Genomic DNA, 19,929 nt, shown 5'->3' with positions numbered 1-19,929 from the left:
GTGGTGACCCTGGCAGTCACTTAACCCCCATTTGCCCAGCAAAAAAAAAAAAAGTTGAAGTGTATCCCGAAGACAACAAGATGTCGGTGGGCCTGGGGACCTCACTCTACAAGTGATCAGTTGAAGGAAGTGGGGCTGTTTAGGGCAGCTAGGGGGCAAAGTGGATAAAGCACTGGCCTTGGATTCAGGAAGACCTGAGTTCAAATCTGCCCTCAGACACTTGACCCTGGGCAAGTCACTTAACCCTCATTGCCCTGCAAAAAAAAAAAAAAAAAAGAAAAAGAAAGAAAAAGAAATGGAGCTGTTTAGATGTACTTTTCTGCTTGACCTAGGAGCAATAAAAGCAGATTTAGCAGATTCCACATAAGGAAAAAACTCCAACATCGAGAGATCTCCAAAAATGGAATTGGTTTGTCGTTTCTGGAGGTTTTAAAAGCAAAAGCTGGTTGATCTCTGGTTGGGATTTTGCTAAATCAGGGTTAGACTACATGCTTTCTGAGACTTCTTCCAGCTCTGAGATTCATTCTGTGATTCAGGAACTAGCCTGCGCCGACCTACACGCAGTCTTCCGCCAGCTGCCTCCCCCACAAGGAGGTCTGTGGGTGCCAACACAAAGTCAGATTAGCAGGCTTCTCTCCCTCCCAGTAGCCAGGATCAGAGAGAGCACTTCGCTTCTCTTGACAATCATTTTTGTCATCTGTAAAATGAGATGGATGATTTCCATTGACACGAGAACCTCTCAGATAAGGAGCAACCCCTACCGATGTAGATTGATACCTTCTCTCCAATTTGATGGGCAGCTAGGTGGCACAGTGGATAGAGTTCCAGGCTTGGAGTCAGGAAGACCTACCTGAGTTCCAATGGGCCCCAGACACTTACTGGCTGTGTGACCCTGGACCAGCCACTTAATCCTGTTTGCCTCAGTTCCCTCGTCTGGAGCTGGAGAAGGAAATGGCAAACAAGTGCCAAAAAAACCCCAGTGGGGTCACAGAGAATCAGACACAACTGAACAACAATTCCAACTTGTGGTTTTAGGGTTGCCTAGGGCAGAGATGTGGGCCTTTGACTCAAGGGAGGCCCACAACACTCAAGTGAAGCCCACTGTTATTGGGAAATAGTTAACAAAATAAGTAAAAATTCAACAAAATCAGGATAATCTTAATATATGGGTTTCTAAGTCAATATGCAGCCCACAGGGATCCTTGTGTTTCATTTTGTGGCCTGGGTTTTCACTTGAATTCATCTCCACTGGTCTAGGGTACTGAAAGATTAAACGGTTTTCCCAGGGTTACATAGCCCTCTGAGGCAGGGCTCAAACTCCGGTCTTCTTGCCTCTGAGGCCAGTCTTCATCTACTGTCCCAGCTCCCTCTCAGATAAGATGTGGGTTATTCTTAACTACCCTGTGTAGTTGTGTAGAAAGGAAACTTTAAAGTGTGACAAGGAGGAGTCATTAGCTTTATTTCTGGGAAGACTTTAAGGAATTATCTGTGTCCCACCAGTCATCAAAGCTAGAATGTCCTTAGAGGTAATCCAACCCAATACCCCCACCCCATTTTATAGATGGATAGAACAAGTATCAAATCAAGATCAAACACAAGCCTTCAAGGCCAGGGTCCTCTCTACTACATGCCACCACCAAGGGATGAACACTGGTCTGCTTTAGCTCTATCGCCTCCTCAGCTCCCGTGGTCTCCATCCACCCGGGTTGCCTCAGCCCCCTTGGGCTTTCACACCCTAGAATTTGCTCAGCTGCCCAGAGAGTCAAGCTCCAGAAGGGAGAAGCATGTGCCCACAGCAGGGAAGGAGTTAACACCAGACCCACCGGTGGCTCCTGCCTCCCCAGTCATTAAGAAAAATCTGAGTCTCTAATCCCCAAGCTGTCACCTGGAGCCCAGGCCTGGCAGCAGCCTGGCCATCCAGGAGGCCTGTTCGAGAACACCTGGTGCTTATCTTGGGTGTAGCATGAGCACACTTAATTAAGATGATGGGCGGGAAGAATCCTTTCATTAAGAGCCGGGGCGGGTTTGTCTATTGCTGGAAGCCCAGGTGTATATGGTATGTACCAGGGAATGGCCACCTGAAAGCTAACACTCTGGATGACTCCTGGCTACACCTGGCAGAGGGGAGGAGGTGAGAGGGGGGGATTTCCACCTTCTCCTTGGCGGCTCTCACTGACTTATTCTCCTTCTCTCTCCTCTCTTATCCCTTCCCACCCTCTTTCAACACCTCTAGCAGATAGTACAGAGAAGAAGGCAGCAACGATGCCAGACTCACCGGCTGAGGTGAAGACGCAGTCCAGATCGACCCCACCCAGCATGCCGCCCCCACCCCAGCTGTCACCCAGGGAGCCACACGTCACCCTTCCTTCACACCAAACACAAGTAAGTAGTCACACCATACCCACCTTCATGGAGGGGGGAGGCCAAGGCAGGGACCACCATGATGGTGAGACATTTATAACCCAATAGAGTGTCAGACATGGCAGGGGACATCAGAGAGAACTTTACAGTTAAGGAAACTGAGGCCCAGAAAGAGGAAGTAATATGCTAAAAGGCACACAGCTAGTGAGACAAAGACAGGGTCTCCTGGTTCCCAGTCTGATGCTGGGTTAAATCATTCTTCCTGACCAGACCTGCCGAGCTATGGGAATTCAGTCTCCTCACCTATAGCATAAGGTTGCCCAAGGTCCTCTGCGTTGGACAGATGGATGTGCTAAGGAGGTGTTGTTTTTAAATTTCATCTTGTTCTGAACCAGGATTCCAGCCATCTCTATATCATGTGACTATGTATCTTCTACCCTTTTTCAGCTCTTGGTCATGTGTTGTCTCCCCCCCCATTAGAATGGGAGAGCTGAAAACTGCCTTGTAACGAAGGAAAACAATGAAACAATGAAACACAGCACCTGCGTGCGTGAGAGAGAAAGAGTGTGTGTGTGTGTGTGGTGTGTGTGTGTATGTATGTGTATGTGTATGTGTATGTTGTATGTGTGGGGTGACCTTCCCCCACCTTTGGTTTGCCCACTCAGCAGAAGGGAGGGAAAGGTGCTGCTTCTACATCTGTTCTCCTAGGTCAGGATGAGTCGTTACAGTTGACCAAATCAGGATTCTTTTTCTTATGTCACTGATGATGTTGGTTTGAACGGGTTTTCTTCTTTCACTGTGTCAGCTCTTCCTAGACTTCTCTGAATCTTCCTATTCATCATTCTTACAATGATAACATTCTGGTCCCATTCATCTGTCACTATTGGTTCAGCCCTGATCAGTGAGCATCCACTTTGTTGTTTCCCATTTACTATTAATATTGGGGGTACATAGGGAAACTTTCTGTCTTTGACTTCCTTGGGACATGTACCCAGTGGGCCCCTATTCCCATTCCCAATAAGTGAGTGGATCTCCCAGAAGCACTTCTGTCTTCCATATCCCTACCTGGGTTCTAGGTATCAAAATCATTCTTTGGCAATTTCCAAGAGAATGAAAGAAAGGATTCTATTTTACCTTTATATCAAAATTGACCTTTTTACCATGAAGAGTGAAGTAGAATGAAGCATTTAATGGTGACATTAACAGAGGAGAACCCGTCTGCCACCTTTGTAGAAAGGATGATGGCTATGGAAGCTCTTTTTGAAGAGAATAATCAATCATCCATCAAAGGCTTCTCCACACACCTCCCCCTTATCAGAGAAGAGCTACCCCTTTGTGGATTAGTAAAATGACCTGAAATTGAAAAAGCCCTTGGGGATTGGAATCCCCACCTACCTAGGTGGCATAGTGGAGTATCCAGCTGGGAGTCAGGAAGACCTGAGTTCTAATCCTTCCTCAGCCTCAGTTTCCTTATCTGTAAAATGGAGATAACAATAACACCTACCTCCCAGAGTTGCTGGGAGCATCCAATGAGATGCTAGGTAGATATCAAGGTACATTTTGCAAACGTTAAAACACAAAACCAATGTTAGCTATCGTGGTTACCTGGGTCAGTTGTTCCTCATAAATGCCTTGCCTGACCCAAAATGTCATTTTACAGAGGAGGAAAAAATAAGGCAAGAGTTATTAGCAATGAGCCCATAGCATCCCATCGGTCACCATAGCAAAAGTGGGAACAGAATTCATACCATCATCTCTGGTCTGTGAATCTCCCTCCATCGACTCCTTGCAGGGTCCCTTCCATCTCTAACTAATATTTAGATCATTGGTTCATTCTGATCTCACCAAGTCCCCTACCCTCCTCGGATCCTTTTGTGGAGCATACTTAGGAACAACAGAGAGTTGGCCCTGAGAAATAGGATTCTAAACCTCCAGAAAAGGTCTTTGGAAATCACTGGTTCATTACCCTCCACCTCCCCCCACCAGTTTAAGATGAGGAAACTGAGGCGTACAGTGGATAAGTGACTTGTTAAGTTACACACAGTTGCTGTGAGGTCCCTCCCATCTCTAGGTTCTGCAAATCTGCCTTGGCAACTGTCTGGGCCTCTGACTCCAGAAGGGCTATTGATGGATAGACTAGAGCATCTTCCCTCCTCCACTCCTCCATCCCACCCCCCAGGCTCCTGCGCCCCGCTGTGTTAGAGGCATCAAGTTTACAGAGATAATTGAAAGAAGAGCTTTATTGAATGGGCTTCACCAACCAACATTTGAATCGATACAGGAAGGCAGCCCAAATAAGCAATTAGACCGCTTCGGGTGGTTCTGGCAACACCCTCCGCCTTCTGGTAGAGAGGCAGCTTGGCAGGAGATCATGGGCCCTAGGTACACTGGGATGAGCTGAGCCTTCTCCTACTTTTCAGACTCCTTTTAGAGATCCGAGGTCCCCTCGAGAGTCACGTGCCCCCAAATTGCTAAGCGCGGTGCCTTATCCTCCCTTCTCTCCTCTGTTGGCTGGGAAAGGGAGTTTCTGCAAAACCGCTTCAGTTTTCAATGTCCCTGAGGAATTTCCAAAGTCTCCTAGAAGGTTAAGAACTGGATGGGACCTTGGAACATAGAATGTCAATGCTAGGAAAGGACTTAGAAGAGAGAGAGAGTGCCGGGCTGGGAGAACACTTAGGCTATAGACTAGTCAATCTGTAAGCATCCTTCAAGGGCCTGGTAGAAAGGGGAAGGCACGAGGCTTAGAGTCAGGAGACCCAACCTGGGCCCTACCACTCACTCCCTATGTGACCATGGGCAAGTGACCTTCTGGGCCTTAGTTTCTTGTCTTCTGTAAAAGGAGGCTAGTCAACCGCACTTGCAGTCTCCGGCAGGGCCCTTTTAGGGAAGGCTTTGACGGTGCCACAGTTATAGGATTTGTCCTCCAGTCCTACCCCTTCATTTTAAAGATGGGGAAAGGACAGCTAGGTGGCGCAGTGGATAAAGCACAGGCCCTGGATTCAGGAGGACCTGAGTTCAAATCCGGATTCAGGCACTTACACTTACTAGCTGTGTGACCCTGGGCAAGTCACTTAACCCTCATTGTCCCAGAAAGAAAAAGAAAGAAAAGAAGGAAAGAGAGGAGAGAGAGAGAGAGAGAGAGAGAGAGAGAGAAGAAAGAAAGAAAAGAAAGAAAGAAATTAAGATGGGAAAACAGACCCGGGGAGGGGAAACAAGCTTGCCCGAGGCCACACAGCAAGTATGTGGCTGAGCCAGGACGGCCAAATCAGCTCATTTATTCAGCTCCTACTGTGTGGGATGCAATGTTCTAATAGGAGACACACTTTCCCAGAGCATGTCCTCAGGAAGCCTACAGTCTGATAAGGCAGAACCACATGGACACTAATGATGGTTTCATAGATTAGAAACCGCATTTCCTGACTCTCCCATCCAAGAGTCCTTGCTGCTACAATTGCACCAGATGCTTAGGAAGATGAAGACAGAAGGTAGCCCACATTCATCTGCCTTAGCAGCAGCCTAGGAGCCGTGCTCTGGTCCCTGGGTGCTCTTGAAAGCACTCCCAATTTCTTCTGCAATATAACAGTAACCTTTGGGTAGCAATGGAAAGAAAAATCATTCAAAATGAAGAACATCACAGCTCAAGATCAAATTCGATTTCTCTTTGCTTGTTAAAAATTCCAAGGAGAAATATTGGGCATAGGGCAGGGGAGGAGAGGCGGGGCTGCGTCTGAATAACACTTTGGCAGTTAAATTCATTCACTGAGAATGCATTAGAATGGCAAAGAAAGGGGAATAAACATTTATTAAACACCCACTATATTCCAGGTACTGTGCTAAGCACATTATGAATATTCTCTCATTTGATCTTCACAACAACCCTGGAAAGTAAGTGCTATCATTAGTCCCATTTTACAGAAAAGGAAACGGAGGCAAACGGTGGTTTAAGTGACCTGCCCAAGGTCATACTACTAATAAATGTCTGAGGCCAGATATGAATTCAGGTCTTCCTTATTCCAGTCCTAGAAGTCTAGCAACACCACACAGGCACTTCTGTATTACTTAAGTGCCGATGATGTGCAGTTATCCAAGTTCTTTTAAGGTCTTTAAGTGGAAGCTGAATGAACACTTGAAAAGGATGCTTTGAGCAGGGGTTGGAGTGAGTGTCCTTGGACCCTTCCTACTCAGAGCATCAATCACAGGATCTGAGAATTTCAGAGCTAGGACAGAGCCTTAGCAATTGTCTAGTCCAAGGGTATTTAGCCTGGGGATCTGTGAACTTTTTTTTTTAATTTGATAAATATATTTCAATTTAATCAGTTTCCTTTATAACTTTATGTATTTCATTTTATATATTTAAAAATGTGATTCTGAGAAGGGGTCCGGAGGCTTCACCAGCCTCCTAAAGGGGTCCACAACACAAAAAGGATTAAGAACCCTGGCTATAATCCAACCCCCTCATTTCACACATAAAGGACTTGAGGCTCAGAGAGATGAAAAAATCTGCCCCAGCAAGGGTCAGTTCCAGGATTTGAACCCAGGTGTTCTGCCTCCAAAGCCAGGGGTGTTTTTTTTCCTTCCATAATACCATGAATCTCTGATTCCAAGGAGTATTGTGGGGGTCTTTTCCCTGCTTCCTCTTCTCTCCTCCCCCTGCCTGGCCAGTGGTCTAAGTCAGTGCAAATGTTACTCTGGAAGCCAGATGTTCCCTAATTAGGAATTGAGTTCTGATAAGCTGTGATCTGATGGGTTTTACATTTAATCCAAGCTTTGGAACAGATGTGATGGCTCTGTGTGTGTGGAGATGTCCCTGGGTCCATGCCCCTCTCATCCTCTCCCTTCCCCCTGTTCCTTCCTCCCTGAATGTTTCCCCTTCTGAATTTCACACATTCAGCCCCCATGTTCTCTGCAGCCAATTTACTGGAGCCAGGACACTGTGATTAAAGTGCACGGGGGCAAGGAAAAAATAGACAGGTGGTCCTTTCCTAAATGGGTGTTTTTCTCTCTTTTATGGTGAACATTGAAAATCTGCTGCCTCTACCCCAGCCACAGACTGTCTTGGAGCTGGCCAGAGATTTGTTCTCTAAATCATTTAATACCCTAAAAGCCTAGTGGTTAACCACTTCAGGCGCCTGGATGCCCAGAAGGCTGAAAACAGCTCAGGGATGGATTATTGGGGGAGCAGTTTCAGAGAATGGGCAGGTGCTCCCCAAGACTAGAATTCAACAATTTCATTCAGTCCTCTTGGATTACACTTGTAGTATGCTCAAGGCTCTGCTGATACAAAGATTTTTAAATTCCATGACCCTTCCCTCAAAGAGCTTATATTCTAATAGAGAGAGATGCCCAATGTACGCAGTTAAGTATGATACAGGACAGGTAGTGATGGGATCAAGGGAGAAATCCAAAGTGTTCCAGGAAAATCTGAAACAGGAGACAATACTTTCAGCTGGTGAGTCTGGAGAAGGCATGGCCAAAGAGGGTGCACCTGAGCCAAGCCTTAAAGGTGGAGAAGAATTCTGAAGGTCAGGGTTGAGAAGAGAGTGCATCCCAGGGACTGGGACTGGGCACAGGGTTGGCCAGGAAACCACATGCCGAGTTCGGAGAATTGCTATTAGCCCAATTGCACTGGGCTATACAATATGTGAATGGTAGTGACATGGAAGAAGGCTAGAAAAGTAAGTGGGAGAGTTTTAAATGCTGGGCCAGATAATCTTGGAAGAAACAGGAAATCACTAAAGATTTCTGAGCAGGAACATGATCCACTGAGCAGCAGCTATGTGGTTCAGTGGATAAAGTACCAGACTTGGAGACAGGAAGATCTGAGTTCAAATCAGACCATAGACACTTACTAGCTATGTGACCCTGGGCAAGTCACCTCACCTCTATTTGCCTCAGTTCTTCATCTGCAAAATGGGGAAAAGGAAATGGCAAACCACTCCAGTATCTTTGCCAAGAAAACCCAAATGGGGTCCTGAAGAGTCAGTCGTGACTGAAATAACTGACCAACAAAAACAAAACAAAACAAAAAACAATGATCCAGTGTCTTAGGAGTCTGTTACTGTCATTCAGATATAGTAGCTGACAAAGGGGACAGATGCAAGAAATATGGAGGAGGCAGAGTTGACAGGTCTTAGCAACTCATTGGATATAGGAGATGACAGAGGGAAGTTGGGGAAAAGAAGGTTGGGGAAATGAAGAAGAGTTTATTAGGGTGATATCGAGTTTGAAGTACGAGTGAAACACCCAGGTGGAAATGTCCAGCAGGCAGTTGAAAATGCCTGAATGAAGTTCAGAGGCAAGACTCGGGATGAATCTATAGGGAGGTGTTATTTTTAGCCTCATTTTATAGATAAGGAGACTGAGGCAAATGGAGGTTAAGTGACTTGCCCAGGGTCACACAGCTACTAAATGCCGAAGCCACATTTGAACTCGGTTCTTCCTGATTCCAGCCCTAGAGCCACCTGGCACCTGTGTATTAGTTGAGTGCCTACTTTGTGCAATTATCCTAGTTCTTTTACGGTGTTTAAGTGGAGGGTGAATGACTTATTGTGCTTGTGGAGATTAGTTCTACAGAAGTAGATCAGACCTCTGAGGAAGAAACTACCAAGGGAGAAGAGAGAAGAGTTGGGAGACAGAGGGATGAGGGATGCCCGTATTTCCTAGACAAGAATGGAATAATGGAAGGGGCTGAGAAGGAGCGGTCAGACACAAAGGGAGAGAGCCAGGGGAGATGCCCAGAGCTGACAAAGTATCCAAGAGGAGGGGGCAGTCAATGGAAAGGTCAGGGCTGAGGCCTGTCAGATTTAACAATCAAAAGGTCATCAGTGACCTTTGAGAGAACAGTCTCAGCGCAGTTGAGGGTTCAGAGGACAGACTCCAAGAGGTAGAGGAAAGAAGGTGTGGTGAAGATAGGAAGGCAGTGTGGTCCACACTGCCTCTCCCTTTGATTTATAGTGTAATGGGCAGCTTTGAGAGGGTAGCAATGATGGAAGAGAGGAGGGAAGATGGGAGTCAAAAAGACCCAGAGTGGGGCAGCTAGGTGGCGCAGTGGATAGAGCACTGGCCCTGGAGTCAGGAGGACCTGAGTTCAAATCCGGCCTCAGACACAATACTCACTAGCTGTGTGACCCTGGGCAAGTCACTTAACCCCAATTGCCTCACTTAAAAAAAAAAAAAAAGAAAGAAAGAAACCCGCATATGTAGAGTCAAACAAAACAAGTTCTCACATTGTCTGTGTCCAAAAATGTGTTTCTAAGACAATGAGATGCAGAGGTGTTGCCCTCCATGGGCGGAGCAAACTTCCCCATTTAGGAGTTCTCTGTGCCAGTGAAATCAGAGCATCTCGGGCAGCTAGGTGGTGCAGTGAATAGAGAACTGGTCCTGGATTCAGGAAGACCTGAGTTCAAATCCGACCTCAGATACATGACACTTACTAGCTGTGTGACCCTGGGCAAGTCACTTAACCCTCATTTCCCTGTCCCCCCCCCCAAAAAAGAAAGAAATCAGAGCATCTCCATGCTGGGCACCAGGCTGGGCATTACACGCAGAAGTTACCTTCCTTCCTTGGCCTCTCTTCTTGGGACAAATATTTTCTAAAATTCTCTCTGAATACCACCTGAGTCCATCCAGATGTCAGCACAACCTCCCAGAATTCTTTGTGCTGTGTGCAACCCAGACTTACCTGGCCCTGAATGAGACCCATAAATCCCAATTCCCAGGGGATAGTTGTTTAGAAATCTACTTAATTTTAAGAGAAATGCCAAGAGAGGACAGAGACAGAGAGAAACAGACAGACAGACAGAGACACAGAGAGAGACGGTTTGTGGGGCAGGTAATGTGAGGGCCGCTTATCACAAGGGTCCCAGTAGAGGGGAGAATATTTTTCAGCTTTGCAGAGCATTTCAGAGATCCACCTTCCTCTTCTCCTGTCCCATCCAGGGCCCTGTACCTCATATCAAGGCTCAGACCCCCAAAGACACTAGCCACCAGGCCCGCCCCCCATCCTCACTAACAAAGACACCTGTGATTCTCCTCCATATTCCCAAAATGCTGTCCAGGCAAGGGGTGGGGGCAGGGAGGGCAGGGAAGTGTTGGCACTGTCCCCATCAGGCGCAGTTAGCCCCATCCCCCACCCCGCCTCTCCTAACCTTTCCTGACAGCAGTTTTTTGTTTGTTTTTGTTTTTTATTTTTATTTTGCTTACAGATCGAGAAGATGGGCCTCCACGTTTCTGCCCCCTGGCCGCTTTCACGGCTTGCTTGAAATGGTCTATGGTCTGTCTCTGTAAGTAAAATAATAAAAACTAATCCCCCGGAGAAGGGGCTGAGGGAGACCCAAGTGGGACATACCTCTGCAACATCCCCACTGAACGAGGGCAAGAGCAAAAATCCTTCTGACACCCGCCCACCCTCCCATGCCTTCATCCCCATCCCCAAGCACCTCCAAGAGCCGAGGGAGTGGCCTTAACCGGACGTCCATTTGGGCCAAGGCCTGCAGAGCTAAATTCTGATCCTCTGCCCATCAGAATGAGCAGGGAGAGAACAGTAGGACACAGCAAGGTCATTGGCATTGGGGGGTGAGGGGGAAGAGTAGTTATTCTCTTGGTCCCCGTTGGCTTTCTGGATGTGAATGCTCTTATCTTCGGTCTCTGGCAGAGAGGGAAGGGATGTTTGTGATCGAGCTGAGGCCAGACTCTCCTCCCTCAGAACTCCTTGAAAATGATCTAACCCTGGTCAGGGAGGAGCATTCAGCTGACACACGTTAGGAGAGGAGGTGACAGGGTCGATGGCAAGGGTCGATTGAAACCTTCAGCTTAGCAGAGCTGACTAACCAGGCACCTTGTGGGTTTCCCAGTTTCCAATCTGCCCCCCCCCCCTTTAGATTGGACTCCAGGCACGGGCGGTATTGGGAGAGTCACCAGGATGCAAGTTTGTGTTCACCGACTTTCAGCCAGGGGACATGTGTGGAGTTTAACTTAGTAACACACCTGTCACTGGAATAAAAGCAGTTGTGGCCATGTGGTTATTTTCGGCGTCTCTTTAGCAAGTTGCTGATATTACCCCGCAGCTAGAGCGAGCGAGAGAGCGAGTGCGAGCGGGAGCGAACCTGAGCAGGCACGGGAGAGGCAGGGCTGCTGGCTTCCAGGACGACCCAAACACGGCGGGCAAGGTTAGTAAGCGAGCAGAAGGGAGGGAAAGAACCCCAAGGTAGCACCAGTCCCCAGCAGACATGTCCTGCCCTTGGGCCATCAGAGGACAGCTCCTAGGAGCCACGGGATGGGAGGGCGTCTTCTGGGAGGGGACAGACCAGTCTGGACACAGTGGCGGCCACCCTTCTTAGAATTAGCATCTGAGCAAAGCAGTGGGAACTCCGTTCTTCTTCTGCTGAGGTCTCCTTTGGGCAAGGATGAGTATCTCTTAGCTGCGGCTTCACAGTTGCTGGTCATGCCTCGGGATATGTGTGCGTGTGTCTGTGTGCGTGTGCACACACATTAATGTATGTCTGTGTTTCTAGTGGTTTGGATTGGAGAGAGATACAGGGAGAGATAATGAGCTTATCAGTGAAGGGTCTTCCAAGTCTATTTAAAAACTACTCTGGACAAAACCTTGAAGAGGGAAGTAGAGGAGCCGAGCAGGACTAATGGGACCTTTCTTTCCTTCATCTGATGTGGCTGTGGGTACACTTTAGTGACCCTAGAACTGGAATGGAACTCTTGATAAGAGAGAATCCCTCCTTAGCTAGTCCCTGCATATGAGAGCCTCCATGTTCCCTGGAAGACCTGATCCATACCTGGGTGGAATGTCGGAACCAGAGGAGGTCTTCCACACTCAAAGATCATTTAATTGAGCCCCCCCCCCATTCACAGAGAAGGGTTCAAAGAGCAGAGAGGAGGAAAGAGTGGAGACTAGAGCCTACACCTCCTGATTCCAGGTTCTTTCTACTTCACCTGACTAAATTCCTATGTCTTAGAGTCATCCAAACCCCAAACTAAGGGCCATCTTGATGTCACCTAATCTAACCCTGACACACACACACACACACACACACACACACACACACACACACACACACACACACACACACACACCCCTCTTCCAAGCCACATTAAGACCAAGTCACTTTTAATGTATCAACACAACACACTAATACCATGAGAGAAGATACATAGGACTGTTCAGATAACATTCAAGCTAGCCACACCAGACATTGGGACAGAAAACCCCTAGAAAGCAAGCAATAGAGAAAGGCATCAAGGAAGAAGTGGGTAAAGAGTCGCCTCAACATCAGGGAGACCCCGAGTTCAAATTCCACATCTGATACTTCCTGACTCTGTCATCTTGGGCAAGTCACTCAATCTCTCCCTTCCCTTTTCTATTTCCTGTTTTTTTCCATATGCAGCTTATTTGTACATATTTGCTCATTGTCTCCCCCCATTAGATTGTGAGCACCTTGAGGGGCAGGGACTGTCCTTTTGCCTCTTTTTGTATCCCAAGTGCTTAGCACAGTGCCTGGAACATAGTAGGCACTTCTAATGTTTATTGACTGATTCTCAATTAGGCATTTTCAATCGATAAAATGTCTCCAGTCAACCCTCTAATTGAGCAGGTACCAATCTTCATTGGTAGGGAAGTTTCTCAAACACATTAATTAAATCATGAGCCAGGGTCCAAAAAAAAAAAAAAAAGGGAGGAGAGGGTTGGTTCAGTTAATAAAACCATTAATGGACCCTCCGTCTACAGGGTTTTAGGACAGAGGTTCTTAATCTGGGGTCCACAGAATTCCCAAAGGGTATGTGAATAGATTTCATTAACTTGAGGGGGGTGAATTATGCCTTTATTTTCATTAACCTGCAACTGAAACTAACATCTCTTTTAATCACTTAAAAACATCATTCTGAGGAGTCCATGACACAAGAAGGGGTTAAGAGCCCCTGTTCTTAGATAAAACCCTGACAATCAGTCCAGCCCCTCCCCCTCCTGCCAGGAGTCATGGACAGTCCTGGCTGATGGTCAGTTGGCCCTAGACTGGGGCTTGCAGCTGACTGGCTGGACAGTCAATAGCTCAAGTCAGATCACAGGATGATGCTGACCCACGTCAGTCCCTGAAGCTCAGAGCAGGGTATAGCGGAGGTCTTCCTCCTCCCACTCCCAACACCACGATTCCTATTGCAAGAGCCCATGACTCTTCCTGCTTTATGCATGGGATCACAGACCTTAGAAACAAGCAAGAACCTTTGTGGTCACCTCATCTAACACACACATTCAGAAATTGAGAAAACGGGCCCAGAAATAGGGAAATGATTTTGCCAGTGTCACACGCTACTAAGGTTGGACAGTGGTTAGGGACCTCTGTCATTGGCCCCACCCAGGAAGTGATCAAACCAGACTAAAAGGTTGTTTGGGGCTGGAGGGATTCGGGGAGACTCACCATCACCCTGGAAGTGAAAATGAACATCATGTCAGTCATCAAAGTGTCAGAAAGACTACTCCCTCTGGCCCTCTTGGTAATAACGGTTGAGGATCAATGTAAGGTGGGAAGGCAGCTGCCCCTGCCCCAGACCCAAATTTCCTCTAAAGATAACTAATAGCTGTGTGTCAGTGAACAAATCATTTAACAGCTCTGTGCCTCAAAAGTGTTAGATTTGATTGTTTTAAGGTCCTGTGATCCCTAGTTCTCTGCTCATGTCACATGCCCAAGAGTTCATGAACACACAAGGCACATCCATGCCTTATATACACCCTGATTCCAGTAACCCAGCTTATACAGCGATTTGCCCAGGATTTGGTCAGGATTTGAACTCGGGTCTTCCTGATTCCAAGTCCACCTTTCTATCCACTATAGCACCCAGGTGCCTTGAGGCATTGTTGTGTCATCTGAATGGCCATGTTGTGTGGATCCAAGGACCTGCCTCTCCTAATGGGACTGTTCCTACAGAGAGGCTTCCCTGATATGTCAAGGACAGTTAGACCAGATCAGAAAATGCATGAACACAGCCCCCAAAAAAGTCAGGATCCCCAAGCCAAATGATGCAGTTTTCATAAGGCAGGAGAAGAAAGCTAGTTGTCTTATCTGACAGCAGTAAGGTGGTCAATAAACCAGCCGTGTTTTAAGCAGGAAGGGAAGTGGACAGGAGTAAAGTGATTTCAGTGCATTGAGCCACTGTGGACCTGTCTGTCCATTGCCTATCCCCAGCAGATGTGGGGAAAACATGACTCTTTAACTATGACATAGATTCATCAAAGGAGTCCTCCAGAGGAGGAAAATGAAGCTAGCTCCCCTTCAGTCAACCTCATCCTTGAGAGAATACTCACTTGTTAGCTCCCTAGCTGAGCTCAGAATGTCATGCAGCTTTCTCTGGGGACCAAAGACTGAATCGTCTCAAGGTTGACTTCTAGGGGGAAAAAGTATCCCCGGCAGACACACTGAAAACAGCATTGTGGATACATGTTAACACACTGTCCAAGACCCGTGATCTCACTGTTGTGTAGATTGGAGCTTGGCTGCTAAGCTTTCAAGAGACACTTGGGGCTCAGTCACATAGAATGATCTGCTTATGTCACATAACTTGTATGTGTCAGAGGGTCAGATTTGAACCCACATCTTCTCAACTCCAAGGCCACCCACTCGGTCCACTACATCAGGCAGTCTCTCGGGCAGTAATAAGATACCCAAATATAGGCTGATAACGCTCTTGGCCTGAGATTGGAAGGAACGTGACCCCCTAATGAGAGGATGGGTGATTGCATACTAGGTCATCTGTGTGCTGAGGTGAGGGGTGGGTGATGTGAGTAGCATTAGGGGGACCTCATCCCACCCTGTGCTGAGGTAGGGAGTCGCTTATCCATCGCCTGGAAGCATCTGCTTCAGGCCTCCCTGGATGTCTTGGGTTTTCCCCAAGGAAGGCTCTGGTCCCTGACCTTCCTGTTGTAGTTCCTGCTGAGCCCAGCTCTCTCCATGGACAGCCATAGAAAGAGGACTTCAAGGGGTCCAGCCATCTCTTCTCTGTTCGCTCTCTGACTCTCCATTGGTCCTTTGACTCTTGCTTCGAGCTTGTGTACCTGGTGGCTCCTGGGGCCTGGTGCTCTGCCAGCCTAGAGACTCTGAGGCTAGCTGGGGGTGAGAGTCAGATGTAGGCAGAGGATGAAGGTCATGGAATCGTGTGCTGTTAAAAAGGAAGGAGCCTGAAAGAGAGGAGAGGTGATGTGATGCTCCCCGATCCCCCCTGGGAAAGTCTTCTATTCCACGAGCATGCATTAAGTGCCTGCTGAGAGTAATATTGCATTGCTAGGTGTTTCAGGAGGTATGGAGCTTAGGTAAACTAGTCAACCCCTCACGGAGTTGACTGTCTGTTGAAGGAAGCAATCAGTCAACCTACAAGCATTGATGAAACGCCTATTGTGGGCCAAGAACTGTGGGGCGTTAAGACAACAGTGAGAATCCTGCCCTCAAGAAGCATGCATTCTGCCAGGAGAGACCAGATAACATTGCGTGATCTGTGCATTAGAGAATGGTAAAATACAGTGGCGACACGAGGTGGCAGGTGGGGGATGTTTATTACCAGCTAGAGGGAAAAATATGGAAGGTTTCATTGAGAAGGGGCATTTGGAGTTGAGCTCAGAATGGATGGGTAGGAGTTGGAGAGTGGAAGGGGAAAATGCTACAGATGTAAAGAACAGTTCCAGTGATGGAGTCTTTGGTCTCCTGGGATCACCCAGATCCCTTGACAACCTAAGCCATCCCAACCCACCCCAATGATGGGCCAGTGGAGGTAGATGGAAAGCTCATGGGATTGGAATCTAACCCATTAATCCCGAGTATCTGAGTCTAAGGTACCAGAACCTCTGAGAAGTATCTACTGGCAAGGAGATGGGAGGAAAGGGGTTCCCTTAGCAATGTGAGCTGAGCAACTAAAGTTGGATCTCCCTTCGGTCCCTGGTTAATGATATGGTTCCCATACCTAGAGAAGCTCCTCTTTTCCCTCCTGCATGTTTCATCTTCGTCATCATCCTCTTCACCACCATCACCATCTATTTGTCTAATGCTTTGTTAGTTAAGAAAGCGCTATGTATATATAATCTCCCTTGATCAACATTTCAGACATGTACTTGAGTGCCTAAATATGTGCATGACTCAGCAATAGATTAACCATGCGCATGCCAGGACCCACAACAAAAGGAAAGTACACCCAGTGGGCAATTTCCAGCATAAGCCAGATTTCCTCCTCACCCCTAGCGTTTTCTCACCTATAGTTTCACCTTCAGAACTCACACACATTTCCGAGAGATGTCAGGCTTTGGAGATTTACAGTATAATCATACAACCCCGTATGTTTGGAAGTGCAAGTATTATTACCCTCCCATTTTACAGATGAGGAAACTGAGGCTCGTGTGCACATTGGCCAGGGCACACAGCTAGCGAGGTGTGAGTTAGGATTCAAACCCACATTCCTGACTTTGAATGTAGTGTGTTTTCAAGGTTTCTTCACTGCAGGCTGGGAGTATGTAGCCCCCTGCCTGTGATCTGACTCAGACCCTCAAAACTCCCTAAGAGAGCAGCTATGTGGCGCAGTGGATAAAGCACTGGTCTTGGATTCAGGAGGACCTGAGTTCAAATCCGGCCTCAGACACTTGACACTTACTAGCTGTGTGACCCTGGGCAAGTCACTTAATCCTCATTACCCCCCCCAAAAAAAAAACCCAACTCTGTAAGAGTTCCCTGTCTTTAGTCAACAGGTTTCAAAAAAAGATAACAAAACATGGTAATGTCTTGGTGCCAGGGAACTTCCCTGAACTTTCTTACTACCTATAAAATTAAAACTGCTTTGTAAACCTTAAAGTACTTAGTGAATGTGAGGTTTTAGTTACTAATTCTAATAAATTACATTATTAATAATTGTTGATGATCAATTATCATAATATTGTCCATGTTGATGGGAAGATGTATAGGAAAGAATAGGAATGCCCATGGGTTGTCCCATCTTTTTATACTGAAGCTCCTTTCCTTTCTCTGAACGCCCTACATACACCTGTAGGTGTCAGGAAAAGTGCTGACTAAACTCCTAGATCTGGCAGGAGGGGACTCACCAAATGACTGTTCTCCCTCCCACACTCGGGAATTTTGGCAAACCACAGAGAGGAAGGTGAGGTGGAGAAAGGAGTAGGACAGAAGTAAATGGCTTGCAGAGTACCAGTTATACCTCAAAATTTACCTAGAGACCTCACAAAAAAAATTAATAATAAATAAAGATTTACCTAGAGAGCCTGATCTTCTGGTGGCTGAGCCTCAAGTGTGACTGTGAATGTTGTCATGGGTATGGAGTGGAAGAGAGACAGTTCAAGGACCTGTAAGTTATCCCATAGGATGGAGACCTTGAATGCTTAGAGCAGAACATCCCCCAAATGATGAAGCTTACAACCTCTGTTTTATAAAACATTTAAGGTAGGAAACCCACTGCTTTGCACATAATAGATACTCAATAAATGGGTGTTGAAATGACCTGAGTTCAGGAAAACCTGACTCCTCATTACGCATTTGCCATGAATGTCTCTGCATCCCTACCTCCACCCCATCAGTTCTACCCCCAAAACCCAGCACCAACTGACTCATTGGGCCCCCTCTCTCCTTACAGTGATGAATGGAAGTAGCCATTCCCCGACGGCGATCAACGGAGCCCCATCGACCCCCAACGGGTTCAGCCAATGGCCCTGCCACCTCTTCTACAGCCTCACTGTCCCAACCAGCAGCTCCCGCCAGCCTGTGGCGCACGACAGCTCAGCAAACTCAAACGCTTCCTTACCACCCTGCAGCAGTTTGGGAATGACATTTCTCCGGAGATCGGGGAGCGGGTCCGCACCTTGGTGCTGGGGCTGGTGGTAAGCTTTGGTTCACGTTTCAGGGACAGGTGGATTTTATTTTGTTGAGGGGAGGTCATCCACCTAATCTCATGCTCAGAGCAGTGCCAAGGGTCCTTGGCATCAGGGGGCATGGGTACCAGCCAAGGCACACTTCTTGCCTTATAACCTCAGAAGCTCCGAGAGCCCAGCCTAACCCCACAAGGAGGTGGGGTGGCTCAGTGGTCCCTCCTGGCCTTTGTGGTCCCCTGCTTTCATTCCACCAAGGAATCACTTTCACTTACCTGCCTACTGCTATGCTCCTGACCCTGCTAATTGAGAGCAACCATTCTCTCTTAAACTACATCCAGAGCGACCCTCCCTGCACCCCCAGGTTGGGCTCTTTTTTCAGTCTTATAGAAGGATTTGAGGAGACCATATAATCCATGGCCTCTCCTTCTAGCAAAAACATCCCAGAAAAATGAAACCATATTCTCTTTCTGAAATGGTTTTACAAAGAAATTTCAGTGCCTGTCCATAATTTGCCTCCTGTTACTCAAGAAAACTCTCCCTACTTTTCACCTAACATAATCCTAGTATTTAGATAGAGTACTGAATTTGGGCTCAGGAGACAAGTTGCAGTTCCTCCCTCAGATACTAAATAGCAGTGTGAATATTCAATTTCTCTGAGGCTTGGTTTGCCCTTTGTAAAATGGGAATGATGATTACAACTACTGACGTGCTTGTCTCAGATGAGATCATGTATGTGTCAAGTGCTTTGCAAGCCTTAAGACAGTACATAAATGGGAGGTGATGATGATTCCTCTTATTTTTACCCTCAGTGAAAACAGAGAATAATGCTCTGTATTAGAATCCCTCATATCAGTGTATTCCTTTTCTCTCTTCTGCTTCTTTTCTAGGATCCCAAAATGTTAGGGGTGAAGGGTCCTTAGAAATTACCTAGTCCGGGGGCGCTAAGGTGGCGCAGTGGATATAGCACTGGCCCTGGAAGTCAGAAGGACCTGAGTCAAATCTGGCCTCAGACACTTGACACTTTACGAGCTGTGTGACCCTGGGCAAAGTCACTGAACCCCCATTGCCCTACAAAAGAAAAAGAAAAGAAAAGAAAAAAAGAAAGAAAGAAATTACCTAGTCCTCCCAACTTGCTTTACCAATAAGGAAATGGGGTCCACATATGGGGAAGAAATTTAGCCAGGGTCATCTGACTTCAAGTCCAGGGTTCCCCACAGGACTGATTTTCTGCACACTCCTTCATTTCGTTTGCCTGACATGTTTCCAGAGCTGCCTTAAATGCCTACTGACGTGTCCTGTGAGACTATTTCCTGTCTACAAAGAAAGAGATGAGAGTGGGATGGGAGGACTGGTCTGGCATCTGGGAGATACCTCTAGGCTTCTAAGAGCCTGGGCAGAATTTCGAGAAGAAAAGACGCCATGCAAATTATGCTTGAGTTTTCTGGACAGATGAGATTGGGTGAGCAACTTCCCCTCCCATCCCACTTGGGCACCATGACCAAAGCCATCATTAGCCAGACTGACCAGTGAAGACGATGCTTCATGCCCCTATTTCTTGACTAGAGGAGTCCAAGCCCCACTTACCTCTGAACTTAGGAGAGAAACCTTTGGAGGAGGTACCATTAGACCCCGCCCCCTCTGGCAATAAGACCTTGTTGTCAAGCAGCACAGGGAGGCTCTTGAGAAGATCAACTAAGCCCACCATT

At 47.2% G+C, this 19,929-nt stretch overlaps 1 protein-coding gene across 1 annotated transcript in view; it reads left to right on the top strand.

Annotated features, from left to right (window-relative positions):
• Positions 1-2,256: 2,256 nt before the first annotated feature.
• CBFA2T3 (CBFA2/RUNX1 partner transcriptional co-repressor 3) overlaps positions 2,257-19,929 on the top strand; it is a 40,585-nt gene continuing 22,912 nt past the window's right edge. The window contains 6 exon segments of the mRNA XM_043983368.1: positions 2,257-2,326; positions 2,329-2,382; positions 10,566-10,643; positions 17,989-18,056; positions 18,058-18,093; positions 18,095-18,232. Coding sequence (XP_043839303.1) covers positions 2,263-2,326; positions 2,329-2,382; positions 10,566-10,643; positions 17,989-18,056; positions 18,058-18,093; positions 18,095-18,232 — 438 coding nt within the window. The 5' untranslated portion in view covers positions 2,257-2,262.

This window comes from Dromiciops gliroides, chromosome 2 (assembly GCF_019393635.1).
Source record: "Dromiciops gliroides isolate mDroGli1 chromosome 2, mDroGli1.pri, whole genome shotgun sequence".
In the NCBI taxonomy this organism is placed as follows: Eukaryota; Metazoa; Chordata; class Mammalia; order Microbiotheria; family Microbiotheriidae; genus Dromiciops; species Dromiciops gliroides.
The sequence above is the reverse complement of the archived record's forward strand: the minus strand, read 5'-3'. Positions and strand labels throughout refer to the sequence as shown.